At 47.7% G+C, this 21,719-nt stretch overlaps 1 protein-coding gene across 2 annotated transcripts in view; it reads right to left on the bottom strand.

Annotated features, from left to right (window-relative positions):
• Nucleotides 1-21,719, bottom strand: part of GID8 (GID complex subunit 8 homolog) — a 42,623-nt gene that overhangs the window by 12,613 nt on the left and 8,291 nt on the right. For both annotated transcript variants that reach the window (XM_086932841.1, XM_086932840.1), the window contains exon 4: nt 4,863-5,060. In XM_086932841.1, the coding sequence (XP_086788967.1) occupies nt 4,863-5,060 (198 nt within the window). The remainder of the gene's footprint in view (nt 1-4,862; nt 5,061-21,719) is intronic.

Below are 21,719 nucleotides of genomic sequence, written 5' to 3'. Positions count from 1 at the left end.
AACAACCTTCCGGGGACCGGTTTCTGGCATTACAGCCGTCTTCGGCTCCGTCTTCACCACCCCGTTTTCTGAATAGGAAAATAATAAAAGGCTTCTTTCCACTTAAACGGAGTAGTTGGTGAGCTGAGACCAACGTTGATCCTGCAGGATTAGTGGTTTATGACATTCTGAACTTTGTCAGAGTTGGCCAAAAAGGCACCAGAACAAGATCGACTGTACAGTGAATTAGTTCAAATTGGCCATGCAGGTTGTTATACGGCAGTTGAAAGGATGAAATCTCATCGAGTGCACACTCCTAGAATGGAGAAGGTTAACCAAGCCTTCCCATTGTAGGTATTAGGAACTGTGGAACCTTAAAATGGTCCTATCTTCTTTTCAAAGTTGGCATGACAATTAACTGGTGGTTCAAAAATAAAGTTTTGCTAACCTCTATTTGTTGTGCTTCATAGGGTATTGGAGTGTCTCATGTTCAGGCACTGGATATGGACTGGAAGGATTTTTACACCAGATTCAGCAACATTCACCCTTGAAGTGAAGCAGTAATTAACTCCTATTAAGAGTATGGCAGCTGTCCAACTACTAATTTCTTTCTGAAAGTCGTTTAAGCCAATTTTGTCACCAACTCTGTCCCATTCGGGCGGCTGTACTCTGCAGGAGATAGGGATGGGTACAGTATGATTTGATGCACTCTTCCAAGGGCAAGGGCACTATGCCCTACCCGCCCACCCTTAATTCTGGCAGTAATGTTGGAGGCTATTTCGAATGCAGCATAGTGGCCAGCCGAGTCCACATTAAGATCTTTTGCTTCAATAAATTGGTAGTGGATACTGCATCAATAAAGGGAAGCTAAAAAAAAAAATCCTCACCTCTTGTCCTGCCAAAGAATGTAACATTTCCCGGCTAGCACAGTAAAAATTCACTTCCAATTCATGATTACAACAAAACACTGGAATTATTACTGTGTTCATCATGGAGCAGATTACTTTTCATCGCATTCAGGGTCATGACAGGTGTTAGCAGTGAACCCGGTTACCAATCAAGTTTTCTTACAATAAAAACTGACAAATTGGATTATGAATCTGTGCACGGAGACAAACTTAAGTATATGATACCTTAGAAGGCGAGTCCTTCATTTGGGCACGGTTACAATATCAGATTAACATTCCGCATTGGCCCAGGTCATACACATTGGACACCCTGGGTTCAAATTATTTTTCAACTAAGTAATTGAAGGTAGGTGACTGAAGTTCTAGGCTGAAGCTAAACAGTAGTGTAGCTGCTACTAATGTGATTAAGTTCATCAGTCTTGTTGCAGCATATACAACTTTGTATAAACAATTTCACATAACTGTTAAAAAGTTTGTTCATTTGATAAGTGGGTCGTTTACAGTTATAGATATTTAATTGGCACTGGACATTCAAAACACTGATAGAATGAGCAGTTTAGTGGATTCATGTGTAGAACATTTACATAAAGCTACGAACTGCAGATTTCCCTGATAAACATATACTGGAGGCACTACGTTTGACTAACTTGCACATCGGGACCCGGGTTCATTTTTAGAGATTACTCTTAATTAAAAAAAAAATATATATATATATATATATATATTAGTAATAAAAAAACAACATATTGCTCTTCCTCGACGGTTATGATGAAGGTACTTTAGTTTCAAAATCTGTAAAAGTTTCCAAATACTGACTTCATAAAGTAATAAACAAGCATTAGAAATGCAATAGGTCTCGCAGCATTAGAGTTAGTGCTTTTAGAATTGTTAATGGTTTTTTTGTAAATCTTTAGCATGAGGTTGAGGGTGAGTGAGGGTGAGTGAGGGTGAGTGAGGGTGAGTGAGGGTGAGTGAGGGTGAGTGAGGGTGAGTGAGGGTGAGTGAGGGTGAGTGAGGGTGAGTGAGGGTGAGTGAGGGTGAGTGAGGGTGAGTGAGGGTGAGTGAGGGTGGGTGAGGGTGAGTGAGGGTGAGTGAGGGTGAGTGAGTGTGAGGGTGAGTGGGGGTGAGTGGGGGTGAGTGTGGGTGAGTGTGGGTGAGTGTGGGTGAGGGATTGAGGGTGAGGGGTTGAGGGTGAGGGGTTGAGGGTGAGGGGTTGAGGGTGAGGGGTTGAGGGTGAGTGAGGGTGAGGGGTTGAGGGTGAATGAGGGTGAGGGAGGGTGAGGGGTTGAGGGTGAGGGGTTGAGGGTGAGTGGGGGTGAGTGAGGGTGAGGGGTTGAGGGTGAGTGAGGGTGAAGGTGAGTGAGGGTGAAGGTGAGTGAGGGTGAGGGTGAGTGAGGGTGAGTGTGGGTGAGTGTGGGTGAGTGAGGGTGAGGGATTGAGGGATTGAGGGTGAGGGGTTGAGGGGTTGAGGGTGAGTGAGGGTGAGTGAGGGTGAGGGGTTGAGGGTGAGGGGTTGAGGGTGAGGGGTTGAGGGTGAGGGGTTGAGGGTGAGTGGGGGTGAGGGGTTGAGGGTGAGTGAGGATGAGGGGTTGAGGGTGGGTGAGGGTGAGTGAGGGTGAGTGTGAGGGTGAGTGAAGGTGGGTGAGGGTGAGGGGTTGAGGGTGAGGCGTTGAGGGTGAGTGAGGGTGAGGGGTTGAGGGTGAGTGAAGGTGAGGGTGAGTGAGGGTGAGTGAAGGTGAGGGTGAGGGGGTGGGTGAGGGGTTGAGGGTGAGTGAGGGTGAGGTGTTGAGGGTGAGTGAGGGTGAGGGTGGGTGAGTGTGGGTGAGGGTGGGTGAGTGTGGGTGAGTGTGGGTGAGTGAGGGTGAGGGATTGAGGGTGAGGGGTTGAGGGGTTGAGGGTGAGTGAGGGTGAGTGAGGGGTTGAGGGTGAGGGGTTGAGGGTGAGTGGGGGTGAGGGGTTGAGGGTGGGTGAGGGGTTGAGGGTGAGTGAGGATGAGGGGATGAGGGGTTGAGGGTGGGTGAGGGTGGGTGAGTGTGAGGGTGAGTGAAGGTGGGTGAGGGTGAGGGGTTGAGGGTGAGGCGTTGAGGGTGAGTGAGGGTGAGGGGTTGAGGGTGAGTGAAGGTGAGGGTGAGGGTGAGTGAGGGTGAGTGAAGGTGAGGGTGAGGGTGAGTGAGGGTGAGGGGTTGAGGGTGAGTGAGGGTGAGTGAGGGTGAGGTGTTGAGGGTGAGTGAGGGTGAGGGTGAGGGGTTGAGGGTGAGTGAGGGTGAGGGTAGGTGAGGGGTTGAGGGTGAGTGAGGGTGAGTGAGGGGTTGAGGGTGAGTGAGGGTGAGGGTGAGTGTGGGTGAGGGTGAGTGTGGGTGTGGGTGAGGGTGAGTGAGGGTGAGGGGTTGAGGGTGAGTGAGGGGTTGAGGGTGAGTGAGGGTGAGTGTGGGTGAGGGTGAGTGAGCTACATCTAATGACTTCAGAGGACTGCTTATAGACTGTTTAAATTACAACCATTGTCGATAGTAAGTACTATTGACCCTGATAACGAAAACACACAACACCAGCTGTCACGGCAGACTGAAACACCCCTCTAACGCACGCTGGTTAATAAAACGAGGCACAACACCGAGGAATATTGACCAGATCACTAATAAGATTGGAGCGCCAATTGATTTTGAACCAAATCAATAGGAGATTAACACAATATTTGTAAAGCAGTGGAATGTGGTGGGGACGTGGCGCAAACAATAAGTGCAGCTAGATCATATACTCAAATACATCCAAGATAGGGTGTTAACGAATAGCGGGTAATTTAACTGAGTGATGCGGCTTCGCACTATGTCCTCAAAGTAAAATGGAGATTAGCAAGCTGGACAATCTGGAGGGTTACTTACATGCCGCTGGTACCAAAAGTGTCTGCCCGCTTCCCTCGATGTGTACACGGGCTTGTCTTGGCCGATTATTTTTAAATAGGTAAGCCAGAGCGCGCCAAACCAGATTGCTCGGTATTTCCGGGTCACGTGATCAGGGCATTCAAGTCTACGCAGTGCCAGACTCTATGGTGCGTGCGTGCTGGTACAGCAGGCAACACTAGAATGCTGACCCTTAAAAACAAATCAGAAGGCGCTTCGTGAAATCGGCGACACAATAATCTTCGGCACAATAGTAAAAGCAAGCACCAGTAGAGGCGTGTTTGGAAACCGAAGACTGGGTAAGGGGAGAGATGCATGGATTGGAGAGATGCAGGCTGTACTATGCAGCCCCATTAACGATCCCGCCCAAGCAACCATTTTGTATTTATTTACCTGGACAGCCGCAGTGGCGGACTGAGGAACGCTCGCGATATTTACAGGCAGCGCTACTGGATATGGAGCCTGCGTGTAGAAATAATTGGAAACAAGGCTAGCGGCAGGCAGGCAGGGGAGGAGAGGAGGAGGGGGGAGGAGAGTAGGGGAGGCACGGCCTAGCGGCCGTGCAATCAAGTAGTGAGGGGGCGGAGCTGGGGGAGGCTGTGGAAGAGAGTAGGCAAGGCGACACGGCGGGAGGGGGCGGAGCGGGTAAACAAAGACGGACATGCACGCGCCCGTGACTTTTAAGGTCAATGCGCATGCGCATAAGCTTAATGCGCATGCGCATTGACCTTAAAAGTCACGGGCACTGCAAGGAATCGCCACGATTCCTTGCAGTGTGGATAAAGAGTGGATAACTCGCAATACTCTCGCCTTGCTCGATGCGCATGCGCATCGACAGGCGAGACCTAAAAATGGTAGTGCTAAATACCGAGGAGCGAAAGGCATGAATAACAATTAGTGTCTGAATGCAAGGTCTTAACACAGCTTTCTGCCTAAAGACCATGAATTTAGATTAAATCTAACTTTAGACAGCTTCGCTGGAGCTTGCGAGCTGAGATTAAGGTGTGAATGCCACACCAATCCAAAGAGCAGGAAAGAAAACACAATAGGATACACAAAGCGGATTCCGTAGAATTACCTTTTGCCTCTGCATCATGTTCAGCAGGTCTCCAAACGGCGAATCTTCTGGGTTATCAAAAGCAAGCAAGGCCAAGGTACGTTCCATCTCCGTCAGACACTCTCTGCTCTCCTCTCCCTGCTCCGCTAACTGTGTCTGGGCAAACTCCAAGGCTGCTTCAGTCTCTCGTTGGCGAATCAATTCAATCAAATGCTGTTGCTGTACAAGAAAAATTAGAAGGTGAAAACCAAAAATGTATCACAAAGCAAGTTGCACTGTTCTTAGAACCAAAGGCTCACATCAACTGGGATACCACACAGCTTTTTTAAATAGCAAATTACTCCCACACATATTTTAGTAACTACACCATGCCATCTAAAGAAAGTGTACTAATTGCATGGAAAATAACTTGAAAGGCCCAGCATACATAAATAACTCCCACTAGAACCTATTTATGGCTTGAGATTTACAACAACTGCCCAGAAACCAAATAGCCTCACATCAGTGTATTTACTTTGATGACCCACAGACCAACGATCACATGAATGTATGCTTAGTGGTATGCAGCAGACCTGTACACAGAACTTGACTGTTTGTGACCTCTCCAGGTGGAGGGGGTTAACTACACTACACAGGATTAAGGACCCACCCAACAAAAAAGTACCTCTCAGCGGGTACATCTTGATGTACAATACTCACAGTAGACACACCACAAGCTAAGTGTACCAGAACATCATCAAGCCACTGTTGCGCATGTTCATGAAACACCTGAATAAAGTGAGGACTTCAGCTTCAAAAATAGAGACAGTGCAAGTTACCAGACAACCCTCATGTGACAGTGCTGCTACTACTTTCGCTTAATATGATTGAATTTCGCTTAATAGGATTGGCTTTATTCAAATAAATACACAAGTTAAAATATATGTGATTGGCTACTGGTTTGGAAAAATGTCTTCCCTTCCCAGGTGTTCAATAAAAATACATAAATTAAGCCATTTATACCTGTGGCTGATAAGTTGATAGAAGGTAGTAAGCATACAGAGCAGGGGATATTTAAAGACATATTAAATTAGTGAAATCACAACAAAATGAAAAATGTTCAAGTCAATAAACCGCTTTGTTATTCAGAGTTTAAGAGGAATGTTATGGAAGAACCGAGCTCGCAGCACGATGGCTGTCTGAAACCAAGCGCCAAGTCGCACGGCACCTAAATCCTCAAACAGCCTGTAAATGAGAAGACCTATGAACACACCAGCATGATCCCGGAGAAAGTAACCAATTCAGTGCTAATAGACAAGGCACAGGTATCAACAGTACTGTGCTGCCTTCACTGCAGGGTTTAAAATAGAACTGTGTGTACAAATCCAACTGCATAGTGTGTGCAGGTGAGAAATTACTTCTCTCTCAATACTCCAACACAATAATAATAAGTACTGTTGTCAGCTGCAACACAAACCGGCAGAAAGATCATGGGGCAAAACAGGAGCGAGATAGTGAAAGGCAACCGTCGGGCTCCACTGCTATGGAGTCTACACTCAAGGAAGTTCTAAAAGCTTTGGAAGGTACCAGGTTGATTCTGGAACACAAAATTGATCACTGAATGTGGATTTCAATTGTCGACAGAAGGACGTCAGGAAAGAAAGTGGGGGGCAACTGAACATGGCCTAAAAGTAATAAGTAAAGTTGGAAAACAGGTCTCAACATTTACATATGATAAATAATACGAGTTTCAGAGAGCCGAAAAAACGGAGGGGCATTCCCATAAAAATAACGTTCAATTTGTTGGATTTCCTGAGCAGACAAACGACCAGAGTGTGGAACTGTTTGTTAAAAGTTGAATTCAGGAAGTAATGAGTCTTCAGAGGCTTTTGACCTTTCTTTTCTAGTTTAGAGGACACATGCGGTCCCCAGACATTGTCCATCACCACCACCCGGAGACTCCAGCAACGGCAATAAATGTTTAACTATAGACATAGGGATGCTATCATGCAATGTGCAAGATAATCTGAATGTTCAAGAGGTATGCAAGTGTAACAAGGAGTAGCAAATCCAGGGACCTCCGAAGAAAAGACTGAGTAATCAATCCTGCATTTGAACATCGAAAGGTCAACAGACTAAACTGATATAGATCATCTTTGATCTCAGCTTACATTGAGTGAGAGACAACAAGCCTCTTCCTTCTTGGGAAAGGTATTATCTTGGAATAGCAATGGATTGAGAGAAAAAATGAAATGGGAAACATTTATCCAATGTTTGCACAGACAACACCCTACTAGTTCAAGAAGCCCAATAAATAGATATGGAATGTCACTTTGACAATACATTCTACTCACTAATGCTGGCTATGCCAGAGGTTCAAATAGAGTGGTCATTTGTACATGAAAGTTAACTAGTAGTTTCTTGGGGCTATGCCGCAGTGCCTGGTTCATGGAACATCGGACCACTCCACAACAGTAGTATCTTTTTTGCGAAGGTAAAAAAGATACACAAGACATTTGAAAATTAGATGCATGGGTCCTGATAGGCAGATCCACTGCTAAGCAAATAAATAGGACGGCCAATCCATACTTTGAGGATAATAGAGGGGAAGTCTTCAAGGTTGTGATCCTGCTCCAGGCCACGTACGCATTGTCAAATAAAAAGAAAAGAAATTTAAATAAAAATAAGAGACCAGCCAAGCAAGGATCTAGAAACAGGGATTATTTCATGTGTCAGAACTCTTGAAATACTCAACCTTAGTACTAACAGAAAATTACAGCACTTGCATGATGAATACAAAACAACTAAAAGAGACAGCTAGGAGTCGGCACTGGGAGATCATGAGAAGGATTATTAATTTGGCAATAAAGCAGGGGAGCCATAAGCATGGCTTAGAAAGCAGAAGGTCGTAAAATAGGTGGGTCCAATTATTAATTAAAAACTGCAGCGGATCTCCAATGATAGGTTAGAAGGCTATGGTGTTGAGAGTTTAGATACTATTATGAAGCCTTGTATCATTCCCATTCACAGATTGCAGACAAAAAAATGCATGTTTTCGGTCATAGGATAAAACATTGCAACTAAAGCAAGATTGGACTACTGAAGAAACAGCTACAGTGATGTGTGTAAACTGCAATCAAGAAAGGCCATAAGCCAGAATGGTTTGCCTAGAGAGGTATGCAGGTGACTATCGAGCACACTATGCCAGGAGCTTTATCACTTACTTGGAACCATGACAAAAGCATGCATTAAGTCACCAGACTTATGTCATACCATTATTGTGGTAATGTACCATGACATAAAACTAAAAGACAAACATTTCTCTTTACGGTCAATTTTGCTTCTTGAGAATTACAATGCAATGGTCTCGGCATTATTAAAGGTAGAGCTATTGGCATTGCTCATGACATTTGTTTTTTTTAATCTTAAATAAATGGCATTGTCATTTACAATGCCAATAGGTTAATCGCTCGCAAATGCATGACCTATTGCATTTACACCCACACAGAGCCACACACACAAAGCCACCCACACACACACACACATACACAGCCACCCACAGAGCCCCACACACACCCACAGAGCCCCCCCCCACACACACACACCCACAGAGCCCCCCCACACACACAGAGCCCCCCCCACACACACACACCCACAGAGCCACACACACACACACACACACACACCCACAGAGCCACACACACACACACCCACAGAGCCACACACACACACCCAACAGAGCCACACACACACACCCAACAGAGCCACACACACACACCCAACAGAGCCACACACACACACACACCCACACCCACAGAGCCACACACACACCCACACCGCCACATATACACACAGGGGAGCAAGCACAGCCAGGGGGCAGGGGAGCAAGCACAGCCAGGGGGCAGGGGAGCAAGCACAGCCAGGGGGCAGGGGAGCAAGCACAGCCAGGGGGCAGGGGAGCAAGCACAGCCAGGGGGCAGGGGAGCAAGCACAGCCAGGGGGCAGGGGGGAACACACAGGCAGGGGCGACCGCACAGCCAGGGGGCAGGGGCGAACGCACAGCCAGGGGAGCAAGCACAGCCAGGGGGCAGGGGAGCAAGCACAGCCAGGGGGCAGGGGAGCAAGCACAGCCAGGGGGCAGGGGAGCAAGCACAGCCAGGGGGCAGGGGAGCAAGCACAGCCAGGGGGCAGGGGAGCAAGCACAGCCAGGGGGCAGGGGAGCAAGCACAGCCAGGGGGCAGGGGAGCAAGCACAGCCAGGGGGCAGGGGGAGCAAGCACAGCCAGGGGGCAGGGGGAGCAAGCACAGGCAGGGGGAGCAACCACAGCCAGGGGGCAGGGGAAGCAAGCACAGCCAGGGGGCAGGGAATCAGAGGTCGGAGGGGGAGAGAAGGTAAAATGTATGTGAATATATCTGTGAATTACCTAAAACTTCTAACTCAAAGTTCTTCTATTCGTCCTCCACTCTCTCTGCACCCCAACACTACTGCACCCCGCTTTACTCATTTTACAGGATATGGGGAGACTCCTATATAACACCTCACATATTCAATGCCGCCGAGCCCAGGCCCGGCAAGAAGGTGAGCTCCGCCTAACTGTAAAAACACGTCAGGCTGGCGGGAAAGACCTAATCAGAACCCCATGTGGATGAGAGGCCTGGCCACATCCGCAGTAATTTCATTCTGACAACAGCACATGTGGTACAAACAGAACATTCATTTTTATGTTAATCTTGAAAGAAGTGAAGGATTGCATTGCCCTGGACACGCACACACCCCCACAGGCACACACACTCACGCACAAATGCTTTTACATACACAGGCCACACACACACATACACAGTTGCGCGCGCACACACACACACAGAGATGCGAACACACGACCAGGCACGCACACAGGCAGATGTACACACACAGATGCTCACACGCGCCCCAGGCACGCACCCACAGATGCACAAACATACACACAGGCGCAGATACACAGATGCGCACACACACACAGACATGCATTCACATACAAAGGCAACCACACACAGGCATGTACACATACACAGATGCACACACACGCCCAGGCACGCTCACACAGACACACATGCGCGCACACACACACATTCATGTTTCCGTCTGCGAGGCTGGGAGAAAGAGTGAATTCCAAACTCCCTGAGTGTTCACATCTACGAATCTTATGGCCATCATTTACATGCATAATATCGCCCCATAGACCCAGCACATTCATGAACGTCCCGCCACACTGGGCTCCATTAATATCGCCAACAGACCAACATGGCCCGTTACGGAGGTAAATATGACATAGTATTCCTCGGATTAAAACTTATCTTTAGAACTCCATTAATTGCCAAAAGCACCTCTAGCTCACAGTATTTTCCAATAAGATCTATTCAATGCTCTGAGAATTGCCTCATTCATACATTTGCCACTTACATCTCAATCAAGCATGCCCCACGAACACCATTGCCTAACAGATCGCTAGTTCAGTCGGACAGAAAAGCCTTCCCGCAGACAAAACGGCTTACCTCAAGACCTTCCCCACGCCTTGTAGGACCATTTTGCAACTTAACCTGGTCTTGGAGCTGGGAGAGAGTCTGGGACGGTCCCCGCTGAAGCTGCTATGATCGCCTACCATGATAGGGAGAAGGAGCAGGAAGGGGGTTTGTGGGAGGGGAGGGCTGGGGACAGGGGGAGGCAAATCCGAGGGGTACCAGAAAGAAGTCTACAATTGCCGAAAGAAGTGGCTATAATATGAACAAGGCCGGGGCTGGAAATTTAGACTAAAGAGCCCAGTTTATGGAAACAGACCCACGGCTGTGAATCTCAAGAAAAGTTCAGGTGACCCCGTTTTCTGATCTGCGTAAATATAATTAAAGTATTTTTTGTGGCATTAATAAAGACTTATTTGTATAACATTTCCACTGCGCTGCACAAAGGCCACCTTTATGCGGTGTGAGGGCTTTTTTTTTTTAATGGAGTTCAATTTATACACTTTTTTTGTATTTTTAGCTCTGGCCTGCGTGTGGACGGATGGAGTCTCTGGAAAAAGGAGTACCCTTTGAGCCCCCCTGTAAAAAAAATGTTATACATTTCTTTTCAAAATAAAGAACTATTGAGGCCTCGGTGCGTGGGGTTAACCGGTTCGGTTCCAATTCAGTCAGGAAAGCATAAGCAGGGGAAAGTCTAGTTTCAGCGTGAACATGTTTTAAAAAGGTATACGTGGGTATCAAGCAGCCTACAGTGTGTAGTGTACACATAACTCAGATGGATTAAGCTGCATTTCTTTTTGTGAACATAGCTATACTATCCCTCGCAGTAGTTGTTGGGTGGTGTCTTGGTCAGTAAAGCCGTTTTGGGGGATGGTCTTCGGAGGTGGAGGTGATGTTTTTTTTCCCAAATTAGTATGGAAACCTTGCCTTGGATTTGGACACTGGTGAGAGAGAGTCTGCTGTGTGAAGATTATTTTAGAGAATGAAAGCATGCTCTAAATAGGAGGCATTACTAGTGACTGATTTACTGACTGGGCGCGAGAGACCAGAGTTACAAGGTTTTCCCGACATCTCCGGGGGGGGGGGGGGGGAATACATAGTTCGGTGTGCCCGCTCTGCGCATCCACGACTCTGGGCGCTCTCTTCGCATCAGGTGCTGCCTCCTCGGATGCCAGGGTCGCATGCCTGCCCCCTCTCTCTGCTAGAGAGGACCCACCCACTCTACCCTGCCTTCCCTCTCACATCGCCTGCTCGCTACTTCGGTGAGCACCGCATTGGGTTCTTTTCCGATTCTATGTGCTGAGTGCCACCCCTGCTGGATGCCCTGGAGTGAGTACTGGTTTACTGCCCGCAACCCCTGATATTCCTGCACACAGTAAATTGCCCGTCCTAACCTCCCCAACAACTGTTTTTGGCTGTGGTAGAGCGCAGCCTTCTAGGCGCTGTTCCTAGACAGCGGAGCTCCGAGGATCTCTCCACTAACCACGCCGCGCCCCGCCTGCTCCCACCCCTGCTCGGGGCTGTGGGTGAGCGGGGCTCGCTCTGAGACCACGTCCCAGCCCCGTGCCAACTTTGGTTGGTCCTGCTGTCTCAAGGCGTTATTGAGCAAGGTGGCTCCATGGAGGAGCGCTCTATTGTCCAAGCACAAGACTGTCCGCAAACACTTCTAATTAAAACAAGCATTTACAATGCAATGGTTTTGCCTTTGTTAAAGTTAGAGCTATTGACATTGCTCTTGACATTATTTTTATTTATGTTTTTTTTAACATAAATAAATGGCATTGTCATTTACAATGCCACTAGCTTTATCTCTCGCAAATGACACACACAAACACACACAGAGCCCCCCCACACACACCCACACAGAGCCCCCCACACACACAGCCACACAGAGCCCCCCACACACACAGCCACACAAAGCTCCCCACACAGAGCCCTCCACACACCCACACAGAGCCTTCCACACACACCCACACAGCACAAGCAGGCAACAGGGGCACGAAAACGGAGGCACAAGCAGGCAATAGGGGCACACGGAGGCACAAGCAGGCAACAGGGTCACGAAAACATGCACAAGCAGGCAAAAGGGTCACAAGCAGGAATTGTAATTTAGACGGGGCTGAAGTGGAGAACGGTCAGTAGGGAAGTAGTGCGGCTGGTGCAGTGGTACCAGGCTGAAAGGTGAGAGGGGCTGTCTGCACCCCAGTTTGGACAGTTTCCACTACCTAACATCATCATGACAGAATTATCCAAGCACAAAAACTCTCGATAGGTAAATCTTGGAGTCTTTAATGTTGCATACAGCCAGCCGACACGTGTTTCATCGCACTTGCGATTCCTCAGGGCTAAAAGGCTGTGTTCTTGTCAGAAGGTCGCTCCGCTGGTGATACTTCCAACCCAGCCGGGCTCTTGACCGCAAATACCCAGTCCGAGTATTAAATATGAAATTAATTGTTCTGATAGTGGTTTCCCGCTTTAAGATTGTAGAAGTATTTTCCTTGTTATTTTATTGTCCACGGCGAGTCGATAAACGCTCTATAGGTAAGGAGTAGAGTAATAATGCCGTGAACGCGTCCGTTGTGTCAGGCGCTTTCCGCTTGTTGAAGCGGAGACGCGGCGTGTAATGCGTCCGGATCCGTGTTCCTGTTTGGACAAGTGTATTGCTTTGTGTTACTTAACATTGTTCACACTGTCCTGAGTGCAACGGCAACCAATTTTGTTCTTACCAGAGTAGGTGTCTTCCTACCCTATTGAGTGGTTCAAGGTTTTTCCACTCGCCGTCTTGCACCTTAATAGTCTGTAAGTTTATACCGATGTGCGTATATACGGGCAGTGCACCCAAAGTCTAACTGATCAAAAGCCTTTCGCAGCTCTCACCTAACATCATCATCTTGGTTCACTGATGTTAAAAAACAGGAGCAGCCATGATTTAAAAAACGTTAGAAGAATTTAATAAAATTGTACCTGCGTCAGCTTAGGTGTGCCTTCTAATTAAATTGTGCCGGAGGAAATCAAGGCGGGGATTGAGCCTAGTGTATTAAGACATGGAAATGATGAACGGTCTGGCGCACTTAGCATACAAACAATTAAATGAAATTCATAAATTAACCTAATTCACTGATAACTATTCAGGGCACATTCCATTCCATCATTGTCATCTTATTTATTCTGTTCTAGCCAGCACCCAGCTGCATTCGAGTCAGTCTTGACCACTTCCTAAAAGGGCCAGTACAGCCTGAACTGCTAGGATACAAGCGCCCTGAATGGTAGAAAGTTACCCCAGATGCGTTTCAGCTTCATCAGCGAGGTACAGTTGGGGTTACAATGCCACAGCCATCTCGGGTACAAATGGGGTTACACCCAAATCATTTGGGGCGACTAAGGCCGCAGGAGCATTATGGATGGAATGACGGAATCAATCTGAACCTCTGGTAATTATCTCAGGGCATTCTCCACTGTTTTAGCCCATGGTCATGTGAGACCGTGACCAACCACAATAAAACCAGCGTTAGCCACTACAGGATTGGGCATAGTTTCAGGAGCACAACCAACATTAAAATGACTGAATAGAGTAAAAAAAATCCACACTGTAATGATAGTACACGAGCTTGATACACCAAACACAAAAAGTTGGAAAACACACACCAAAAAAATTGGCATCCACTACAGATTTGCCAAGCTCATATAAACTCATAAAATAAAAAAAAGTCTGCCCTGTTCTTCATGAGAGTTATCACGCTGGAATCATCTCTTGGCTTTTTAGGCCTGGCTTGACAGCGCAGCAATTTATAAAAATTAACTTGCATAGAGAAGTATTCTGATCCACACACAGGTAGATGACTCATACCAAATAGCCAATGGCGCAAGGTACCATTTCATCGTCCAGGAAGTGCTTCCATTGGAAAGTACGCCATATCATCAGGCAGTTTGTCACTTCTAATTCTTCATATTTTTTATGGGCTCTAAACAGAAAGCACTTTTTTTCACTTTTACGCAATCATTGGCAAAGCCAATAGGGCAGTCTTTTAGTGTGCTAAAACGCATTTGTGCTTGCATTGTACACAAACGGCATCAGTGGATTGAGGCACCCTATTTGAGATAAAACCAAGGAAGCCTTTCAAAGTGGCAAATTCTAAGAGGTATATACGGGCCAAGAGAACAGCACAGTTGGTTACAGTATGCATTTCAGCATGGAGATGCCAAAATGTGCAGAATACAAGGCCTCCCAGGTGCAGTCACTCATCACTACAATGGGTGAGACAGCATGGGAAGCTGGGGTGCCACCACACTGGTTTTCAGGAGTAGTCTCCTCCTAGAGACTCCAGTGGGGACCTCAGTGTCAAACACTGAAACCATCAAGGGGATCATGAACTTCAAAACGGAGGGGATATTAATGTACTGAGTAAATTGGGCCCTTGTCTAATATAATGCTCAGCCCAGTTACTGAGCAGCGTCCCTGCAAGTCATTTGAACAGCTGAAAGATGGTGGATCAGAAGTCAGATTTACAGCTACACCACAGTTACGCCTTGCTCTCAGGCCAGAGTGTGGGAATATGAAAAACGTAGACACCCTGTAAACAGCATATCACCAACTTTCGACAACATGAGTGGTGGGGGTCAACTCAGTGTAGCTTTTCCTGGAATTACTACACAACCATCTAAAATTCCAGCTAAATGTGGGAGCATCAGAAGATAACAGCACTGAAGAGGTGGATGAAGGACAACACCTTCAAGAACTATTGCTTCAGAGATTCAAACTCTAATATCTTATCTTTATATGTATTTATCACTTAGGGCACAACTAAATTACAGGACGGGCGAGTACTGGGGATGCTGTAAGGGGAATAAGAGAAATCAACCTGGAGAAGTCCACAAATACTTGTGCTGTGGAAAGAAGCGTCATAGCTCATCGGCATTGCTTCAGTGTGTGTGAGATCAGATTTATATAGAGCTATAATGCCATCACTTTGGATTTACGGTGCTGTTAGTTCCTCAGAAAACATACCAATAAAGCCCATATCAACAGATCAGAGAAAAAAAACACTTTCTTCACAGCCCATAGACAAGGATTCAAGCTCTGACTCCCCAAGCAGTGAACAGAAGATTCCCGGGTACGGAAATGGCGATGCTATAAAAGATGATGCCGTTAGATAATGTCCAAACTATCTGGAATGGGTTTACAGAGAAAATTGTTCATTAACAAGACATATACAATGATTAACTTTGGAAACTTTAAACCAAGAAGCAAGCTCGGAAAAGCCTCACAAAGCACAGCAATGAGAGCTTCATATGGTTGTAACACAGCGACACATCACCAAGGAATAAAATGGTAAGCAGGGTGGACTATGGGAGGCAGGCAAACAGCAAGGGAAAATGTAAGGCTGTAACTCTGGTGATGTGGTCGATTACGGAAATTCCCAGTTTAATGTTGATCTCACCATGCGAGAGCACGCACCTTGCGACGGCGGCTACTAGGAATGATGCGAGTACTGTCGCCATATTAAAAATAACCGATTTACCTGAAAAGAGCGAAATTAGTGGAACAGAGCACGCACCTTGCGACGGCGGCACTTCTCGATCGGTCTGGGAGGCGAGCAGCGACAGGCTGGGCAGCCCAGACAGAGCGGCAGGTTGGAGAGGCACTTCTCCGGTCTCCCCGCGGGCGCCGCCATAGTGCTTGCCGTCTTCCTCTCCTTCTTCCCCGGGCTGCGGGGGGCGGGCACTTCCGGCCGGCCGCGCTAGGATTGGCCGGCCGGCCAGTCACGGGGCAATGCAATCGGGGAGGAGGAGACTGGAGGCCGGCGACGGAGGAGAAGAGACGCAGTAGTGCCGGCAATGCCGGACCAGACACGGGGGCGTTCCCGGCGTCCCGTGACGTCGGCAAAAGCCAAAGAATGTCGGGAACGCCCCCGTGTCTGGTCCGGCATTGACGGACAGGCCCCTCGTCCAATGGCAAGGCTCCGTTTACGGAGCCAGCCAATCAATGACGAGGGCCGAACAAAGCCACACTACAGTTCTCATCAGGTTTTCGCCTGCGCCGAAAAGATGCGCAGAGCGCATCTTTGGCGAGGCAAAACCTAAAAAGTACCAGAAGTCCAGTGTCTAAAATTCAGGGGAAAAAATTACTAAATGGGTCCTTCTGGCTAATATAAATAAACACTGTTAATGTAGGTCTGAAGTAGCGGGCACGTTTCTGACTTGGGGGAGGCGCTCGGTGCTCGACAGCTCGGGCAATGGATGAACGCCACACGGAGACCGGCGCAGCTCGGGCAATGGATGAACGCCACACGGAGACCGGCGCCGACGGCTGCAGCGTGCTGTGGACTTGTCTTTCGGCGGATATCCCTGCCACCGTCCCCCCTTTTCGGGGCCCCCTCTGGCTGCCTGTATCAGGGCTGCCAGCCCTCCCATTACTCAGCAACCCGAGGCACAGCTCTGCTTCCTACCACGCCCGCTCAGGCCTACCCGAGGGATTTCATCAGCAGCTGCCACTACGAACTCCACGGTGCGTGGGCATAGGCTCGTGCCCAGATTCGCTCCTGTACCTACGGAAGCCAAACTTTGTGCCAAGCGGGAGGGGAACAAAGACACGGACAGCGAGAGGGGGCGGACACGGACAGCGGGAGGGGGCGGGAAAAAAGACGGCGAGAGCGAGAGCAGCCTACCTCAACCTTACCAAACCAAATGGCGGCCTCAAGCTTCCGAAATTTTTCGGATTCGGGGGCGTGTTTTGCTGTCCTGAGTGACGGACGACGTCACGAGCTAAAGAACAGCAAAACTTACACCCCCAAATCCGAAAGTGACGGGGCTAAATCGGAGCGACGGCTCTCTCCTCCAATGGCTGGCCTCCGTTTAGGAAGCCAGCCAATGGAGGAGAGACAGGGCAGGGAGGCTGGTTCCAAAGCGCTACTAAGGGACATTAATTCTCCGACCCCAGACTGCGCAAGCGCAGCCTTTAGGTCCTCGACCTAAAAATGACTACCTTGGCAATAGTGCTTGCAAACTGCCCAATTCACGAACGCACCAGAGCAGAAAGGTTTCACACAACTAAGATCAATCAGGAGTAACCTACGATGCTTACATAATAGTGTAGACTAGGCCAAAATGCTAGGCGGACCATTGGTAATTTGGTCATTGGATGCTGAGAGAGTGTTTGATGCCACCAAGTGGTGCGTTTGTGTTTTTAGAGCGATTGCCCAGGGCCCAATCCTTCTATTGTGAATCCCTTTGTTAATTATAATTAAAGCTCCCCGCTTTATGTCTTTTTTTTTTTTTACATTTCCATCTGTATTTGTCCATATTTTTTTTGAGGCCATCTTATTGCCGATTATCCATATTTATTTTGGGTTTTGGGAATAAACTGTCACAAAATGGTATATATACACGTTTAACTGATAAACATGCATTCATACTTACAGCCAGTCAAGTTTTAGCAAATTAAGCAACCAAATAGAACACTACACCCACATGCAAATATAGCATTATATAAAAATCTATGGTAACTAATGCCTGTATTTAAGGAAAATTCATCCGGTTTTGTTTTTTTAGCTCCCCAGGCTTTTTATCTGCTCAGCTGTTAACCTGGAATTCATTAAGGACAGCATGGAGTCAATCACAAGGAACACAATTTTCTGTATTTATCCGCTTTAAAAAATAAATACAGACATTGTTTTCGGTCTGTGTTTATCTGTAACAATCAGTAAAAAGTCAAAACTGGGAGCCTTAATTATGATTTAGGCTACTAAAAAACTCCTATACCAGTCTTCTACAAGTAGTTTGTGAGCTACTGGTACCTCTCTAGCTACCTGAAAGTAGCTCTCCCGCGTGCAGCCCAGCCTACTAATATAAAGGCCTTTTCTTGGTTGAATTCATACATGTATACAAAAATTGAAAAGTGTGTATTTGAGATGAAAATGTATGTCTTTTCGGAATTTATAAGAGTATGTTTGCAGAAAAATGGCTTAAATATATTCTAAAACTTATACTAGCGTGAAAACATGTTGCAATAGGAAGACTTATTAGTTAAATTATTAACTATGTGGAGTTGGAGGCATTGCGGCTATGGCTGTTATATATTACCCAAATGCTGGCAAGCTATTTTATTTATTTATTTGCAAGCTTATACCGCGCTGGGAATCGACTCCCTAGGGAGTATCTCTGCGCCATTGGCAACATCAGAAAGCAAATAGCAAATAGCCCTATCATGTAATATTAATATTCACCAGTGTCAGTAATTAAACAGGAAAGTTTTTTGCTTTTTCCTGAAGGGAAAATGTTCCCTGCACGTTCTGATTTCCAGTGGAAGTTCATTCCAAAGTTTCGGGCCTGCCACTGACAGAGCTCTTCCACCTTGTCGTGTCTTCCGAAATCTGGGGACACATAGTAATTCATGGTCTCCGGATCTCAGGGTTCTTGCGGGAATATATGGGATGAATCTTATTTAAGACCTCCGGGCCTCTACCAGACAAGCACTTGTGAATAGTGCAGCAAGTTTTAAACAGCACTCTTTGTTTTATGGTGAGCCAGTGGAGTTTTTTGAGGAGCGGCTTTGAGGGAGTCCTGGCCGGGGCATTGAGAACAAAACGGGCAGACGTGTTCTGCACGACTTGAAGTCTAGCGATGACCCCTTCATAGGTGGCTAGAAGCAGACCATTACAGTAGTCCAGTCTACTCAGCACGAGCGACTGAACTAGCGTTTTCCTGGTGGAATCAGGTAGCAAGGGGAACACCCTTCGGAGAAGTCCGATAACATGGAAACAGGAGCTTACTACATGAGTAGCATGATGTTTTAGGGTGAGCTCCTGATCCAGTTTGACTCCCAGATCTTTTACTACCATTTTTGGCTCAGGGACTGGGCCAAGATCACAAGGCCACCAGTCCGGAGTCCACAGTAGTTTGGCTTCCCCGAAGAGCATCACCTCCGTCTTGGAGACGTTGCACTGAAGGAGGTTTGCTGCCATCCAATGTGCTACTTCTTTCATCCCTTGGGCAAAGGAGTGGCGTACTTCAGGAGTCATGATTTTAAACGGGAAGAGGAGTTGTGTATCATCTGCATACGATACAGGGATAAACCCGTGGGATCTCATGATGTTAGCTAGGGGTGCCACATAGATGTTAAATAATGTTGGGCTCAAGCAGGAGCCCTGTGGCACCCCCTTTGAGATCTCCACCTCCTCAGACTGGTAGGGGCCCAGTATTACTCTCTGTTGGAATTAGGTAGCCTGGCCTAGGGCAAGACTAGCATATCAGAGGCACAGTGCAAAGGTTGCAGACCACCCAAAAGTAATTCCACGCAATAGCACTCAAAAAGAAAACACTACACCAAAAATGTGTGAAAATACGTGCTGCTTTATATAAAAATAATATGCTCTCTGTTCTCAAATATAAATAGCTCAGAACATTTCAGGTCACTTTAGTATCAGCAATTATATTACTAAACTGCTAGGCAATTAATCAGTTAACTTGTCAGTACTCTTACACTTATTATGCGGTCTCCTTTGGAAAGTAACTCCTTTCTTCTGTCAAACAATTGAGAAAGTGCAGCAATTCAGCTTCAATCAGAATCACAGTTCAGTGCATTACATATGAACTAAGAGGGCTCAATTAGCTAATGACTGTACTCAGCTTACTTTAGACTTTAGCAAGGTCAACTCCTAAATCAGACTAGAGCAACACTCTTATTTACATGAAAAACATTTAGATTTTCTACCATTTCCTTGAATACCATTGGTTTAGACTCACTTACATCAGCATTTAATTAAGCCCCAAAAGTAGCTGAATGAGATTAAGATGCAGTACACTGTACTTAAAGTACCCAGTCACTGAGGGTTTCCTCAAGTTAACCACCAAGAAGAATAGCTGGATTCGCTCTTCCAACACCTTAATATAAGGCTCCTGTCAACCTGGAACCCTTGTCAGTAACTGTGAGGGTGTTGGGATTCACCTCTAATATCAGTAATTAACTTTGCCTAATAAGGCTCCCTGGCATCCGCTTTCCCACACCCCCACTCTCCTTACTTATGCTTCAAGGGGGGTTTTGGGGTCGTCCTGCGCCAGGCCACTGGAAGAACAGCAATGAAGGGGGTCGTGGAGCTGAGGCTAGGGAGGCCCTCGCGCCTCACAGTGCTCCGCAAAGCTCTTTCTCCTGCTCTTTCCTTCCCACTCGGGCCAGCTCCTCTGCGTGGCGCTCGAGGGGAAGGTTTGCCGAAGTTACACTGCTCTCAGGCCTCTAACGGGCCTTTCCGCTTTCCCACCTCGGCTCGGCCAGCTCCTCTGCGTGGCGCGCGAGCGGAGGGAGAAGGCGGGACGCTCACGGGACTCTCTGAGGCGGCCGGCGCTCCTTCCGGTACTTGGCGGGGCCGCTTCTCTCTCGGTCCTGCGCAGTAGCGCTCGCCCTGACACTGCTCTACTCCGCTTACGCTAGCGGAAGAAGGCGTCCACCTGGGCCTGCTCGACCATAGGCCCCTCCTGCACTCGGGATACTACAGCGCTGGGGGCATGCGCGAGGGAGCAGCGTCTCCTTCCTGGAGATCGCGCACTCGCGACAGCGCCTCCCCTCACTCTGCTTCGCTCCAGGGACCGGGGCAACCACCACACGCCGGCTCCTCACCTCCCAATCAGCACAATGCTCCACACGGCGCCGCTTGTTTCGCGCCGGTTAGGGGCAATACAGCCTGCCACTTCACTGTCTCCTCCACCACAGGTAGGAGGATTGGCGCAGGGATGATGTAGCGCTAGGTGGGGGGAGGGTATCCAGCAGTCGGCCAGCAACCAGATGATGAACGGGTCAGGGGGAACCCTTACTGCTATGGTTCCACTGGGATCCTTCTTCTGGAACAGTCTCTGGGGATTCTAAACTGGGCAGAGGATTACACTCCCCAGTAGAAGAAGGCGATTGGGAGGGATTGGTCAGGGGTTGAAGGGGGAACGTCTCCCTGTAGTGGCTGTCTGTCACAGGGACAAACTAACTGCTCCCAGTGCGTCCTCCTCCTCTCACCACTGCCTCACTCCTCCAGTCTCTGGTCAGCACAAAATGGCTTCCCCGCATTCCGCCTTATATAGGCTGCCCTTCAGTGGTCCAGAATGGACCAGAAGGTTCTGGAATGCCCTATGTTAGGCTATGGCCAAGTTCTGTTTGTGACAGTTGGGGCAGTTGGTGGCCACCATTTTAGGTGGTGCCAACTTTCCTGTCAGAACAGGCCTCTGGGCCTGAGGTAAAAGATCATGAGGGGAAGAAAGAACACCTATCCCCCTGGCCAACACCTACAAAAAGTCAGTAGACAAAAAATTAACAAGGGTATGAGGGGCAAAAAGGGGACAAAATAAATAATAATTAGGAGGGACTTCGCCAAAAAGCCAGACAGGTCTAACACTCTCTGAGTGCGTTTGCTGAAGAAACTCCTTA

Source organism: Lissotriton vulgaris, chromosome 7 (assembly GCF_964263255.1).
Source record: "Lissotriton vulgaris chromosome 7, aLisVul1.2, whole genome shotgun sequence".
Lineage (NCBI taxonomy): Eukaryota > Metazoa > Chordata > Amphibia > Caudata > Salamandridae > Lissotriton > Lissotriton vulgaris.
Note: the sequence above shows the minus strand (reverse complement) of the source record. Positions and strands in the feature narration are given on the sequence as shown.